This window comes from Nilaparvata lugens, chromosome 2 (assembly GCF_014356525.2).
Source record: "Nilaparvata lugens isolate BPH chromosome 2, ASM1435652v1, whole genome shotgun sequence".
NCBI lineage: Eukaryota > Metazoa > Arthropoda > Insecta > Hemiptera > Delphacidae > Nilaparvata > Nilaparvata lugens.
Window position 1 is genome coordinate 38,466,687 of NC_052505.1, and position 17,165 is coordinate 38,483,851.

Consider the following 17,165-nt stretch of genomic DNA (forward strand, 5'->3'; position numbering starts at 1 on the left):
AAAAGCTGCTAAAGGTGAGTTTGGAGGAGCATAGTGACATGCCAATAGGAGGTGACTCTGACGAAATTTAATTTGAACCCAGACAGCTTCAGGAATCAGTTCCAAATCATGCCTTCTGATAGTTGGAAAGCATCTTTTCACTGAAAGTAGTGCGCCACCACCTCTTAATTGTCCAACCTCGTCATATTTCCTGTCAGCACGAAACACATTGTAATCTTTAGTGAAAAAGCTTGAGCTGGAATGAACATCCCCAAGCCAAGTTTCAGATAATGCCACTATGTCAAATCTGTTGCTCACCACTGAGGCAAAGAACTCAGAAGATTTAGTTCTTAGACCTTTGACATTCTGGTAAGAGATATTAAGTTTATTCTTTATCAGTATTGATGCAGTCCGTGTGAAGCGACTAACAAAAAGTGTTCTGGTTTTCAACTTCATGCTCACAATGGTTCCTTTCCTAGAGCCAAGAACAACAGGCCGTCTGCTAGGTTTTCTATCATGAGGGAATGAATTATCCGACTTTGGGCCACCCTTATCAAGTTGTTTCTCAGTCCGTTTCCCTCCTCCTCTGGATTTACGAACTATTAGAGACCTATCAGAGCTATTGGCCGATGTCCCCGGAGCATTGGATTCATAAACGTTGTTGTCAGTGCTGGTTGGCCCATTTAGAACAGGTAGTGGTTGTGGAGCGCTATGAGTGGGTGAATTTTCATTCTCTCCATCAAGAACAGTTTTCTTAGTGGAACCAGAATTCTTATTGGAACGCTTCACCTTAGTTGAGGAAGAGAACTTGGAAGCACTAGACGGGTTTTCAATGTCTTCAAACACCCCACATCTATTATTTTCTATTATAGCTTTCAACAATTTGTTTTCCTCTATCACAGCGGCAAGATCCAACTTTACAGCAGTCATCTCAGCTCTGATTGCAGATAGTAGATTTATATTAGATTTCTCCAAAATATCAAATTTGCTAGTAAAGAACTCTTTTAAACTAACGAGCATACTCATAGAATCATTATCAGGCGAGATATCACCTTCGTTTAGGCTTGATTTAGCATATGATTTAGCAGGAAGATCATTCTTTGTCGAGTGGAGGCTTCTAGAAGATCTAATTGGTGTATTATCGTCAAATGGAATAGTTGATTTCGTCATACAGGGCTGACATTCATAGCCTGAGTCATGAATAAATTTCAATTCGTCCTCACTTAGGCCTACATCGAGACAGCTTACATGGTGTCTTATTGAACATAGCTCGCAATGCAAATTCTCGTGACGCGCATTGGTAATCTTGTTGCAAATACCGCATTTATTTGGTGCCATTTTAATCAGAATAATATGAAAGAATCCTCTTTCTAAATGAGATAAATGACAATACTTATATTATAATACTTAGAACGGGTAGAACGACTAGATTTAAAATGAAATCAGAAAAGTGAAAGCGCAGGTCAGTGAAAAAAGAGTTGAGTCAGAAAATTAAGAAATTATTACAGTTGTCAACAACGATAATTGCTAAAGAGTCGAGAATCATTCATTTAACTTTGTTATTCAGTGATCAACAGATCAACAGGTGGAGCCGTGATACCATATCAACCTGTGAACCCGTAGATAGGAAACACGAGGAGAAAAAGCAACAATAATTCAGAGATGTATCTATGCCGCAATACCGTTATCTATATCTTTATATACTATCAGTTATTTTTCAATTCACTGACAAACAATCAGTTCAGATTTAATGGAGATCTACTATGAGCCACGCCTGAGCCGTCAAGGATGCAATCTCCCTATTGCCAATCGGAGAGAAAAAACTGAGACAATTCCACTTGTCAAGTTCTTAGCAGGTGGGTCAAGTTCAATCAAAGCATTTCAACTCCATCCAACCGGCTTTTTCATCGATTATTTGCAGGTTAGTAAGAGATAGTTAGTGCTAATAACAAACATTTGCACTCCCCATTCAAAACTATATGTACACACGCAAATAAAAACTTTCGCACTTTATAAAATCACTCACTTGATTAGAAAGAACTTGAAGAGAAATGATAATTTACAAAATCGAACGGACAAGTTTTCGAGCTGTCATTACTGTAGCAGCCAGTGCTACCAATCCCAATTTATTGTACAAACCACTATAATCATAATACAATATCATGACATTGGAGGAAAAACTAGGCTGAGCCTGTACTATTTCTCTCCAAAAATGTCGATAGAGAGTTAATGTTGTCCAAAGATTAGGGTTATGAAATTACATACTGCTTCGTGACTTGATTCTCGATCCAGGAATAATGAATTGAAAATTTTGGTTTTTGAAATCATTGTTAATGACATTCGTTTTTTTTTTTCAAAGAAATCAAAGTGATCTTTGCACTTGAATATAGACAACGCATCTGAAAATCTTACCGTCGTATCAATTCGACATTCTGGTACCAGCTCAAGCCGAAACATTTGTCTCAGAATAACAAAGCATTCACGAAAAATAGTTTTTTTCCTCAGAATATCACACGTCATTTTGCATCGAACTCAAATTCTCCAGTCCTATCTTTTTTATCCAAACACTGAAACCTCGAAGCCTCTTCTGACATGATGTTTCTGGTGAGATTTTGTTCGGTGTTACTTATAAGCATAGCTATCGATAAAAGGCAAAAAGAAGAAAAGCGCTATGTTTTGGAACTATTGAAAGTTATTAAGACTGCGCACCGGTGAAACATGATACAACACACAAAAGCAGACACCGGCAGCTGTAGGGAGTCTATCGAAAACAGTTCAAACACTGCTAGAATAGCTATTTATTACATGGAATCTCAACAAGCTTCCTTTATAAGATTCTAGCCTGGCCCAATAAGGGAATAGGGGTGAGTTACCACGCTTTCAAATCATTCAAGACTTCTGAAAGTGGCAGTATAATATGCTTCTAAATTGTTCCCTTCGTAAATTTCAACTTTGTAAGATCGAGAATAGTTCTGTGGTATGAATACAAGTCGATCTCAAGATAGGGCTCAAAAGGAATTATAATATTGCTCAAAGTAGTCGAAGATGATGATAATCGAAAACTTCCATGTTATGTATTTAATTACATAGCAAGCGAGTCGTATCGGAAAGTTACATCTCCATAACAATCATTTAGCTAATTCAATAAAACCAGCTTAAACGTTGAAGCTACACTTATCTTGCAGTTACAGCGAAAAATCAATGCTGTAAGTGAGAGAGGAAAGAGGTTCTTTGGTGAATCGCTATACAAGTCTTTTTTCAATGAAATTTATTGTTCTTTTCAGTTAGACAAGTTGGTCCTCTAGCTTGAATAATAAGTAAAGTGTAATAATTTATTGTCACTATGACTATGTATAAATACTTGACTAGCACTGGAATATATATTCAAAAGGTTACTCTTATTGGTGGTTACTAGCTATTTCAATAATAGTGGAGAAAGAGATTCGAAAAATTCCATTTATGCTAATTCGGATCTTGAGAATCTGTTATTTGTTAATTGAAATATACATTCCATTCCAGCTCATGGGTTTTCTGTATAGCACAAAAGCGTACGGTAATTGGAAATTGATTCCATTCAACTGAGAATCTAAAAATTACGACCACTAAGACACATGATTATTCTTATCCATACTAACTGGTCACTCGATGAGCTAATAACAGCTACCTTTATAGGCTATATTATAGTTTCATTATAAGCTCTGTAGACCTTGTAGACTTTTCTACCTGTTCGGAGTAGGCAATGCGAGTGAGAAAGGTAGCCTGTTCATACTTTCTTATAGAAGGTGCACATGGAATGATAATGGCGTAGAGGCTTAACATTTATAAAAGCTAATCAAGGTTAAACTAGCTACCAGTTCCAGTAGAAAGTAAATCTAATTAAAGTTTTTCAATTGTGTTGAATCGTTCGTTATTTTCATGACATAATTTATGTTTGAATGGGTAGACAGTGTGATAATTGGAGCTATATCCTCCCTGGCATGAAATGTTAGATTGTTAAGAGTAGCCCGGAGAAGATTAAAAATGTAAATTGAATATCTCTGTTTAATAGACTGAGGATGAACATGATGGTTGTGGAAGCATCGAGTATCGAGATGGCAGACTACAATCGCTTCAGTTGCTCGTAAAAATAATTCGAAGATCCAACTTCCAAGTAATAGCCTGTTTTGTTCCTTTATTTTCTACAGCCGTCGAGTGTGAACTGTCTTCTCCATAACACTAAACGTCTACTTCTTTCTTGCGCGTTGAAGTCTCCATTTGATACGGTATACAAGGACACAAATAAGTATAGATATTTTTCTCCCATAGGTTTCATGAATGCTTTTATTGCTATCAAATATGCTATCAAAACCAGTTAAGGAAAAAAATTGAAGAACTTCCATTTTTTAGATTTTCTTAACTGTCTAGTAAATTAATCCTATTCAATTTTCTATACATCCATTGAGTTTTCTAGGAGAAGAGCTTTATTCATCGAAGCGGAATAATTATCCGGAATCCAAAAGCGGAATAATTATCTTTATTGATTGAAAAATGAAAAAGGGATGTTGTCATTCAGACACCTCCATAATATGTGAGATCTCCTTGATTCGTCTCCCAACTCCCATTTGAAAACACTAGCGTCATAAGCATTCTTTACTTTGAATTGGTAAATCTACTTGTTAATTTCTTCCCAATACATCATTAGCTGGATTTGACAATGATAAGAAACGATCTCATAGTTCAAATAGAATTTAAAATATTACGAGTTTTTTAAACTCTGGATGTGTCTGTCAAAATAAAATGTTCTTGCAGCGCTAAAGAATATGACAGAGAATGACAAATTGATATACAAAATATTCTTTACTCATTCGATTTTCAACAATTTGAGTAAAAACCACACATCAATTTTCTTAGTGGGTCTCTATCATTATTTCATCATCCAAAATTTCTTATTGAAAACGTTCACTTTAATTCAATACTCAAACATAAGACAAATATTCCTCCAGAAGGAATACATTTTGTTCACCCTACATAAAGATTATTGAAGTGTTCAATAAGTATCAGCTCATTGAATATTCAACAGAATATTTATTTCATCAACTCAACTGAGTTTCTTGTGATTTAAGATTTCCATGTTTTAATGATGACTAATACATGAGGTAGAATTGACGACTATGAATTCTATAGAACGCCTTGAGAAGTAGCGCGACAAACTAAGCATCGTTTCAAAAAGACGCATTGTTTCAAACCATTCGTATGGAATTAATAATACACTACTTATTTTTTTACTATGAAAAATATATATCACTTAATAATTCACTGATTGATCACTTCTGACTACTCACCTTACGAGATGCTATTAACCTCAATAAAATATAAAACCCAACATTGTTTCAAATACCTTCACCACGTCATTCTTTCATACACATTCCCAAGATGGTAAAAATCTATGATACAATCAACAAGTTGGAAATTTATTGTTCTACGTTAATTTGGATGCCACTAAGAAAAGACAAATAAATATTTAACATCACTTTCACAGAAAAAGCACGACTATCATCTTTTACTAGCATGGATATCATGATGGTCTACTTATCAGAATGAATAAGATCCCTCTTAATGAATTAATTATTATTAATTTATAGTTTCAGATTGATTTGGAATGTTTCAATCATGGAGCAAGTGTAAATGCAACAATTTGTTTCAGAAATGACAACAGTTTTATAAGATTCAAGTCGACGGTTTTGCATTTCGCTTTATGTTTAAATGTTTATATGTTAATATGTTGCGCATTTACAGCGAAACGCAGCAATAGATTTCCATGAAATTTGACAGGTGTGTTCCTTTTTAAATTTCGCGTCGACGTATACATAAGGTTTTTTCAAATTTTGCATTTTAAAAATAATATAAAAGGAAAAGGAGTTTCCTTCGAACACCAATATTAAATAGTAAAAATCAGACTATATAATTATACATCATAAATCAGCTGTCTAGTAGACTATAATACTACCCGTTCAAAAACATCGAGCATCTTGAATATCTTTCCATCAACGTTAGTAGACAGTTGTCCACTAATTTTGTCTTTCCATAAGCTGAGGCCATGATTCTAGTTTGGAGTTTGGAGTTATTGATAGAAAAAATTTTTTCACATTTTTCATTATGATAGTTTATTTTGTTAATTTCAACACACCAATTTTTCGCCAACACGACAACGCCGAATGTTCTCTGATGGGTTGATTGGATTGGCGTATCGACGGCAGTCAGACCTGATAACAGCGCTCACACTCACATTCCGGGACGACACGTCACGGTACGATAGAACAGAGAGCTTTATATTTATTTAGGATTTTTTCAAGACATTTTTAATTGATAAATTATTTATTAATTTTTGAGAAACATAAGAACAGGTCAATGTAACTTACTGAGCGCGAGGTCTACTGTTCACAGAACTACTAGTCATATCTCACTATCATGGATATTTCTCACTATCAAACCTCTGATTTGCTCTACCAAATAAATCTTGTTAAAAAAAGTTTTCATTTGAAAGTGGCTTTTTTGATAATACAGTATTCATTTCATTTCTACATTCACAAAATCAAAAGGCAGAGAAACAACAGAATAAATCCAAAACTATTCCTTTCCTGAATTTAGATAGTTCATGAGCCAGTCTGAATGAGGTTAAGGTACTAATTATTGTAATTTATGATATCATTTTGCTTAATATTCGCTTAAGACTTCAAACTCAAGTGTTTTGAAGACAAAATAGATGAGGAATAGTGTACTTTGGGTATGGATTGTTTGGTGAACAGCTTATCTGAAATTATGTGGCTTAATAAAAAATAATAATCCAATCTTGGGATCTGAGTGTATTAAGAGACAAGACTAAGAATAATATGGTATTTTTGGCAAACAGCTGACCTGAGATTAGTAGAAGTGTGGAGGAGCGCTAGGACGACGATAGTGCAGAGAAGGGCCGGTGGCATGTCTTCCTAACTTCATCCTGTCTTGACCAGAGCACATCGCGGACTCACCTCACTCACCTCAGCCACCACTGATCGCATCGTGGAAAACTGAAAACAGCACTGCCAGTTTCACCTGAGCGACCATCGTCATTGGCCAACTGCTTGCCCCCACCCCTTGCCGGCTCCTCCCTCCTCCCAGTGCCCCAATAACCGCTATTTCGCTCGCGTCCGCCGGAAGAAGCCGCTGATCTGCCGTCGGTCGCGGAAGGACAGCTCAACGGCCAAAGACCTCTCGTCCCGCTGAAAAACCGCCCCAGTCTCTGCTGCAACCCATCATAAAACGGCTGTTCAACTCAGCCTGCCAATTTCCTGCACGCCACCCAGACATCAACCACAAACTCGCCCTTTTCTTTCGTTCTCTACAATTAATTGAAGAGTCTGGAAGAAATTTCCTCATAAGTTGGGTAACAACTGCTATGCTTTCCTTCTCAATCAGTGAGAACTGTGAATGATTTTTTTCCAGCACATGAGTGTAGTGATGTAGTGGAATCAACTAAGTAATATCATAGAGAAACAATAGCATAAGTGGATATCCCATGGTATAGGGTGTTTATGTCGCAACTTTTACTGTTATCCCAAGCCAATAGTTCACGTAGTTCTTTTCTATGCAGCTGTGTGATGCTGGTAGTCTCTCAAATTGTGCCGTTCATACACTATCACCCCAACAAAACAGTAAAAATATACAATAATCGACAGTAATCGGCTTGAGAAAACAGTAAAAGTTGCGACATAAATTTCCTATACCATGGGATATCTACTTACACTATTGTTTCTCTATGGTAATATCGCACCTGGATTCTATTCTAGACGTTGAAGAAATGAAATATTGTGAGAAAAAATAATAGTATTTTTCTAGTGCACAAAATAAGCTTATCAGAATCAATAAGCCCAACATTGATGATAGGCTATTAGATCGGTTGAATTGAAATGAATGTTTAGAGTGAGTAATTGTGGCAAAGCTACGTTTTCATTAGTTAAAACACTCGTAAATAAATCAATTGTAATCCTATCTGTATATTAAATTAATGTTTACAGGCATGGATATCTACTTAATCGATCAAATGCTTCCAGATGTGAAATATGGAATCAGAATCAATATGCCAAAACTAATGATAATCTATTACATTGGTTGAATTGATCATTAACCTTCAACCTTTTATATTCTTGAAATTACTCTTGAATGCCTATTCCATTTACTGACAACAATCACATTCTCAACAGTCATTCCGATCAATAAATAGAAATTCATTATAGAAATTTGTACGTAGGGATTATAATCCATATTTCATAAATGGGGTTTTGCATAATTCGATTGAATTTTCAATTTAACATCGTTACGTTTTTATTACATTTGAAATATAGGGCCGTGTTTAAAGTCCGGCTTCTTATGGCTCAAAAACAGGGTTTAGTGGGAAGTTCGTGAAAATGGAAACAGACCCAAATACTCTGATTCTAAGGAAGGCCTACCTCAGGATATCCAAACCACTTGATGCGCATTTGAGGGTTGCGACTGGGCCGCGTAATAGCCGATTCAAAATGGCGGATCCAGCATTAATTAAAACTTTCATAGAATGGTTAAAATCCATGATAGAGACCTCCAGTAAAAGACCTCGCGAATCGAATCACAATAAACTATTCTACCAAATTTGTTATTTCACATTTCCACCTAAAACATGATTTTAACCTACAAAAATGCACTTTTTCAAAAACATTTAATTTTTCACTGGAATTTTTTCTGAATAACTACTTCCAATGACAATTTTTAGATTTGAAGTGCCAAACAAAACTTCTTTGAAATAGAATGTATGATCTATTCCCGTTTGTTCCAAGCTTTTATCACCTTTTGTTCTGGAGTTATGATTTTTTTATGTTTTCATTCTAGCCGCTGAGACAATTAACTATCATTAAAACTTAACTATAAAATCTATTTTTTCACGACTACTTCATGATAAAGGCTTGAAAATGGTCTCAATCTCTTTGTTTCAACCAGCCAAATCAGAATATTGATGAGAAAGCAACGAATATATTTTCCATGTTTGATAAATTCAAGATGGCGGTCATAACTGATAAATTCTTTTATATAGATTTCTATTCAGTTATAGTGAGAGATATCGAATCGATTCTACCACGAAAGTGTTCATAACTACCCAAAAAATGATGCGCTAGATATCAATCTCATTTTAGTTACTCTTTCCATTATTAATTTAGTTTCATAAACTTGGAACATACAATCTTCGGGGACGAAATTTCACTTTCCACTCTGTAAATGTATTCACAGTGAACATAACCTACTATTACTGAGACTGTGTTGTAGAATATTCCCAAAGCTTTAAAATGCCATCTAGTTGAGGGCTGTAAGTCCATTTTTCACTTCTGGAGCGTCATTGGAAAAAGAGAGAGAAGTATGGTTTGCAGCCAAAGTTACATTTTTCCCTCCATATTAGGCTTATGCTAAACCTGACAATTAGAAAACCGCGTATCTTAATAATACTTGAAAGTATAGACTTGGAAATGGTATCAATCTATTTGTCATCATGTGTAGAAAGAGAATATCCAAATGACTATCTTGAAAATAGTTGTTGTCATCATGAAAAAAACAAGATGGCTGCAGAAATTTGTAGATTCTTACAATACTGCCTGTAAATATGGAAATGTTTATGATACCAGAACTTTTTCCCACAGAACTGTTCAGAATGGAATCGAATTGTTAATTAACTGTTCAGGAACGCAGTATTTTAATTTGATCCCTTATGAAAGCAAATTCGTGTCTTTCAATATACATTCAATCTCCAACTACGAACACAGCCACAACAATGTAGTTTGTAGATTCCTAAAAAAGCTATTCAATATAGTATTATTGATTCAATTCAACTGACGTCAATTTCATTTAAAAGATAACATGTATGATGATTCCCAATTGAGGAGCTCCATTCCAAAACCTGCTAAGTAACAAAAATAATTTGATGGCGAATTAGGAAAACTGTTGCTGAATCACTAAATGCTCCTTGTCAATGAATTTATTACACTCATTTCAGTCAGCACTGACCAGCTCTTCTTTTCCTCAGTGCTGTGGTATTCCATGCAAGGGAAACGTTCATGGGACTTGGTGCCACAACGAAGATTTTTTTCTCATTAGCTCTATTAAGACAATCCACACCTCTTCTAATCGAACGATGCGTTAAGTGTATTCTAATCTTATCGATCGGCTCAATTTGAAGCGGAACGCGTGAATCGGAATGTGGAAGCTGTGAGCTGTGAGCTGTGAGCTGTGTTGTTCTACCTGCTCAGTTCAGGGTCCATCTCAGGCCCAGCAAGATTCGATTTCTGTATTTAATGACGGGCCGAGTGGAAGCAACCATTTCATAACAACAGCAGAGCACTCACTTCTCGGAGATGAGTCAGGCCTCAATGATAATGATGGTTTGTGTGTGTATAGTGTATAAATGAGAGCGGTACGAGAAGAAGAAGATGATGATGAAGAAGAAGAAGAAGAAGAAGAAGAAGAAGAAGAAGAAGAAGAAGAAGAAGAAGAAGAAGAAGAAGAATGTCCTATAATAATATTTAAGAACAGCACCAATACTTGGGAATAATCATTGATAAGCATTTGAAATGGAGAGACCATATTTCATATTTATGTTCTAGGTTGAGGAAGACGCTGTATAAGTTTGTTCAACTGAGAAATATTTTTACAGTTGAGCAAATTAAAATGGTTTTCTTTGCGCTTGTGCAGTCAGTTGTGCGATATGGTATAATTGGCTGGGGTGGTTGTGGTGTTACCGTTCTTAAGCCTCTTATAGTATTGTATAAGAAAATTATTAAAATATGCTTGAAAAAACCGGTTAGATATCCAACAAATTTGCTCTATAAAGAATTTAATGTTCTCAGTATTGAGCACTTGTATGATCTTGACCTAGCTAGTTTTGTCTATTCGTGGCCCAATAGATTCCCTATAGCCCCTCATGGCGGCTATGTTACTCGTAGACAATCTGAGAGATTTTTGCTAGAACCACCTTGTAGAACAGCGGCTGCCAGTGCTCATGCAGCGTATTATGGTCCTAGACTTTTAAACCGTCTGTTGCTTGAAGTTTCTGGAGCATCCCAATGTATACCAATTTGTTATTATTCTTTCACTTTCAAAACTTTTAGGCAGTATCTTCGACACTACTTATTAAGGAGACAAAATGAAGACTAATTTTGATTTATTTCTCAAATCTGTTTGTAAATCTCAATTCTATTCTTAAATACATATCTTACTTAGTATAACAGAGCAGAAGAGAATTTGTTGTTTTATTTTTAAATATTGGTGATCTTTATCTTTGATGTAGAACATATAGTTGAATCTCAATTAGGCCTATACTGATTACAAGAGCAACATTTGTATGAAAATAGCATAAGAGAATGGAATTTTCTTTTTTTTTCTTGATATTGTAATGTAAAATTATAAAATCTAATTATATTATTAATATTACGATGTATATTAGTATCTTATGCTATCCAACATTCTAGAGATACACCATCCCTCATCACAAGCTTTGCTTAAAGAGGGATGCAACAATATTATTTAGAATATGATATTTTATATTCATTATTTTATAAAGAATTTGTATTTTATGTTTGTAAGTATGAATTGTATATTAATTTTTTGTTGACATTAATAAATTGAATTGAAAAATTGAATTGAATGCAAGGGAAACGTTCATGGGACTTGGTGCCACAACGAAGATTTTTTTCTCATTAGCTCTATTAAGACAATCCACACCTCTTCTAATCGAACGATGCGTTAAGTGTATTCTAATCTTATCGATCGGCTCAATTTGAAGCGGAACGCGTGAATCGGAATGTGGAAGCTGTGAGCTGTGAGCTGTGAGCTGTGTTGTTCTACCTGCTCAGTTCAGGGTCCATCTCAGGCCCAGCAAGATTCGATTTCTGTATTTAATGACGGGCCGAGTGGAAGCAACCATTTCATAACAACAGCAGAGCACTCACTTCTCGGAGATGAGTCAGGCCTCAATGATAATGATGGTTTGTGTGTGTATAGTGTATAAATGAGAGCGGTACGAGAAGAAGAAGATGATGATGAAGAAGAAGAAGAAGACAACAACAACAGAGCAATAGCAACAAGGATGGTGTGATGAAAGAGGAAATAGAGGAGGAGGAGAAAAGAATGGAGAAGGAGGTGGAGAAGGAGAAAAAAAAGCTGACGAAGAAGGAGAAGAAGAAGGAGAAAAGAAGAAGGAGAACAGAAACAAGTACAATCAACAACAACAAGCAGAAGAAGGACGAGGAGAAGGGAGAGGGATATGATGTGGTGAAGGTGGTGGAGGGGAAGGAGAAGGAAGAGGAGGATAACAAGAACATGAACAAGAACAAGAACAAGAACAAGAACAAGAACAAGAACAAGAACAAGAACAAGAACAAGAACAACAACAAGAACAAGAACAAGAACAAGAACAAGAACAAGAACAACAACAACAACAAGAACAAGAACAAGAACAAGAACAAGAACAAGTACAAGAACAAGAACAAGAACAAGTAAGTATACAAGGATAGAAAACATGAACAAGAACGGAAACAAGAACAAGTAAGTATAAAAGGATAGAAAACAAGGACAAGTAAGTATAAAAGGATGAAGACAAGAACAATAATAAGAGAAAACGCCGAAAGTGGAGAAGAAGAAATCATGAAAGAAGTGGGAAAGGATAATGATGGAGGAGACAGAATGTGATGGTCAAAAAGAAGAAGAAGAATGATGAGAGAGAATGGAGAAGGAGACTGTTGCTCAACAAACGTGACGCCGTCAGAGTCAAGTCTGACGATTCTAATAACGGATGTGGATGGGGGGGGGGGAGCTATAAAAAAGGTAACACTATCTGAGAATAGAGTAGTAATTAGTGCGAGTGCACGTGATCATCCCTTCTCCACTTAATTGGATGAAACAGAGACCAGTTGCAGGGATGCAACAGCATAATAGGCTGCAAGATACATTCTCTAATACACTGACACTATTTTTTGCCCGTATCATGGTCCAGGAATCTAGAGCATTACATTTGAACCCCTAAGTATTTCCAGCCTTCAACTTTGGATTGGTGTTGATATTTGTGTAGATCTGCATGGAGCAGTCAAGATTGAACTGGTGTTTATCATATTATAATATTCTAGTACAAAGCGGTTCGGAATAAATAGAAAGTACTGCTAAGGTTGACTTCTAAAAGAAGTGTATCTAGTCTGTGAATCTGTGAGTCAGTGAGGATATTCCGTATGCGTTAATCATTCAATAATCACAAACTTTCAATACACTATCATTTCCTTCAGCTCCATTTATTCAATGAATATAGATTTCTTGATCCTTGATTCACAATTCTTAGTACTTGGATTCATTGGTACTCCCGTAATTTTTTTTGTAAACAAATTTTTCGTAATTTCACTCTCAAATCTATGATTTTAGCAACATAGTAGAAATACGTCACGATGCGTGTACCATAAAGACATCAGAGAAAGTTATATAGCTTTTTGAATTCTCGAATTCCGTCTAAGAAAGCTGTAGATGGGGTGGGTGACTTCCCAGCATAACACCGAAGTAATTCAATACACAGTCGAATAACATTACTACTCAGTATTCATACTTTTGTATGAACATCTTGAGCCCAATAACAGCTCTGAAGTATTTCAATAAAGGTTTTCAACACAGCTAGGTGTTTAAAAACTAATATTCTGGTTTGCATGACAATAAAACTATCGGTTGACAGAGGGTGATGTGTTGGCGGGGGTCCTTTAGCCAGAAGCCGGTGCTAATAGCTTCCCAGCTCCCTACCTTCAGCCTCCTATAGTCAGATTCACTTACATCTGTCAGCATTCCTTGAAAATAATATAAATTGACCTCACTTAGGCACTTCTGACATTTTGAAGTGAATGTGACTGTAGCTTTCAGCCATTGCCCATTGTCCGCGGTCTCTTTCATCACAGAATATCACCAGCGATGGCAAACATTTGTATCACACTTCACACCGCATACATTACGACCACACAGGCACAAAGACGCCTCAGCGTGTGGCACAACTGATGCCCCCCCCCCCCTTGAGTGTCGGTTCCACATTTCGATTCTATTTCTCCGCGCTCTATCGTTTCCAGTTTCATAAACAGCGGTCGAATAGAAGTGGCCCGTCTTTTCATGATCATGGCTCCCGGAAGAGCTATCGCAGGAACACAATACTGCTAAGTAGCTCTTGATCTTGGAATAGAGTATAAAAATATTTCACTGATAGTATGGTTATTATTCCATAAGCTGATTATTATTCCATTGGGGTGAAACGAATGAGAAATATAGCCTACAGACATTTGATTTGATCAGGCTTTTTCAATCAGGAAACATGTTCTTGATAACTTTGAAATCTTATTTTGAATTGATTCAATGCTGTTTTCGAAATGGCGAAACACTTGATAATGACTCTTTTGAAATCATGTTCCCAAAAATATTTGTTTCAACTTACTTTATTGATAAAGCAATGTGGATTGCATTTCACTCCTGATGAGGATCTTCATCAGCCTTGTCTGCCTTTTGAGTGATATCAATTATATTGATTGATTTATTGAATGATAGTGGTTTGAGATTGTTTCAGCATTGAAAACATTAATAGAGTCATGTGCAAATTCCAATAGAATTGTGAATACTGAATAAACCCTCCTCTAAAAATTCGAATATTACTTCTCTGATAAAACTGTTCGAGGATCACATCAATATTTTGTAATGCATGGCATAGTATTAAATTGAATTGAGAATCGAAAAAAGTGTGTAAGCAGATAGAATGATGGTGAGGACTTTGCAAATCGCATTTATCGCATTTATTGTGAAAGTAATAGTCGATCTCCTAATGGATCAAGACTTGTGAATAGGATGAAGTTTAGAATTTGAACTGTCACAATAAAACTCCATTGTTTGAGATTATGAACTCAATTTATTATAAGCAGCTTAATTTCAGTATGTTATAATTACTCGTAATTCACACTTTATTCATTTATATGGATTCAAAGTTGTTATTCCCTGCAATCTCTTCAAGTGCCGTTTGCGGTGTCAGTTTAAAGTAAATTTTATTTTAAAATTCATTTGAACATTATTTTGATCCATATCGTGTCTCATTCGTTAAAATGTGGCTCATTTTTAGTTAAGCCACAAGCTGATTGAATTCAGTTTAAGCTTTGACTGTGCAAACTGCCCTTAAAGAGAGAGCCATGGTGAAACAATAATTACATTGAAAATCCATTATCAAAGTGATTTGAACTAAAGATAATAACTATTTATGAAACTCCAATTTATAAATTGGCTGCAATAAAAGCTGGAAAAAGCTCTTGAATAGATTGCTTGTCGTGTTGGTCTGTGGTCAGTATGCTCAACAACCCTCTCTATAGTCTTCCCATGTATGGGCCTGACAATAACCAAACCATTAAATAAGTCATAATAAAACGAGTGAATTAATCTTACGGTGATACTATTAAGAAACGCTCATTACACATCGAATGCACCGAATCTGTGAACGGATTAATACGGTCTTTGACCTTGAGCAGCCATTAAAGGGAAGAAGAGTAGGCCTATCGTTAATAAGGCTTAGCCTACATTGTTGAGTGAGCTTATCTGGCTGTGGCGACCGAATTCAACAATGAGAGTAGAAAGAGTAAGGGTAAGGGTCTCTCTCTCTCTATCTGATCAAGGGTCGCCGTAAAAATGTGTCTAAATAGCAGCCGTCTCTCTGGAGTGAATGAGCCACGAATAATTACCGACAGTTACAATTCGGCTTATTTGTAACGCAGCCGTCTGTCAAAATAGATGTTCCATTATTTGTAACAGAGTTTTGGATGTGTATGTGTGTTGGAGTGTGTGATAACTAACTACTATAATAGTTGTATGTGAAGAGATAGAAGAGTGAGAGAGACATTAGAAAAAAAGAGGAATGAACTGATATAGTGTGAAAACCGAGAGAGTGAAGAGAAAGGAGTGATAGCGGATTGTTGTGAGAGTGAGTAAAATAGAGAAGAAACACGGGTATACAATAATCAGCTCCTATTCATCGTTGCTCCAACAAGAGTAGGCCTATCTCCTTAAAAACTGCAATGTCATTAGAATTTATTCTGAAATAATTATGGACACTTTGATAAGTGAGATAATGAGCATGACGATGAGTGGTGCTGTATGCTAACGAGAGTACAGCCGATTGACACCTGGCGATGCTTTACTTCGGATTCACTCTCCAAGATTTGTTACTATCTAGGCTAGGCTTTCTTGATACATGTATCTATGGTTCCAATGTCTCAAAGATGTAAACATGTATAATTGCTGAGAAAGAAGTCTTTAAATCCATTGTTCAGCTTCTCGATATCTCATAAACACAACAATCCTTAATTATTGAGGCTCATAAATTACAAAATTTTAAGTGAATAGAGTCTAGTTGTTCCATGTGAAAAGACAGTAAGACTAGGAAGACATCAATAATTAAGATATAGTACATTAAGGGTCGTTTGCACAGTCGAAGCTTAAACTGGATTTAATCAGCTGGTGGCTTGAACTCAAAATGAAAAACATTATAACAAACGAGACTTGATACGGATTTAATACAGTTTAAAATGAAATATGCTCTTTTGAGAGAAGAGAAGCCTCCAAGATATTATAGTTGTGTTGTGAGAGATATATTGATGGTGGGAAGTTCTTGAATAGGAATCTGGAAATAGATTACAAGAAATATTGTGTCAATGATTGGAGATTCACTGACACCTACTTGCAAAGAAAGTAGACTATTCATTGGAGCTGAGTGCTTGCTTTCAGAAGCCTTCAAGTTGAGCTTGGTTCAAAGCGGTAGCAACAGTGACTCATAATACAAACAAAATTTCACACCTTTTTGTTTGTATAGACGACTTGATCTTCAGGACAAGTCAACTAAGTCAACCAAGTCTTGAATGATGAAGATTAAAAAACTTCTTTATATTGTTTGTCATTTATATTCATAGTTATAATAACATCATCCCACGCAAAAAGAATTTAACAGAGAGAGAGATACCAGTATAGATTATTCTATGCTTCTATGCTGTGAGGGTCTTGATATTGATGAATAGTATCATCCACAAAGGAAAAACTAAACGCGACCGTTTTGTTTGAGCAGAGTAAACAGAGAAAACAAAGGACATGTTTTGATTGAGTTTGTG

General features: G+C 35.8%; 1 protein-coding gene across 1 annotated transcript in view; it reads right to left on the bottom strand.

The window, feature by feature from the left end:
• Window positions 1-7,038, bottom strand: part of LOC111047173 (protein Wnt-7b) — a 103,048-nt gene extending 96,010 nt beyond the window's left edge. Inside the window, exon 1 of the mRNA XM_039421182.1 lies at window positions 6,874-7,038. Within this exon, the coding sequence (XP_039277116.1) occupies window positions 6,874-6,938 (65 nt within the window). The 5' untranslated portion in view covers window positions 6,939-7,038. The remainder of the gene's footprint in view (window positions 1-6,873) is intronic.
• Window positions 7,039-17,165: the final 10,127 nt, after the last annotated feature.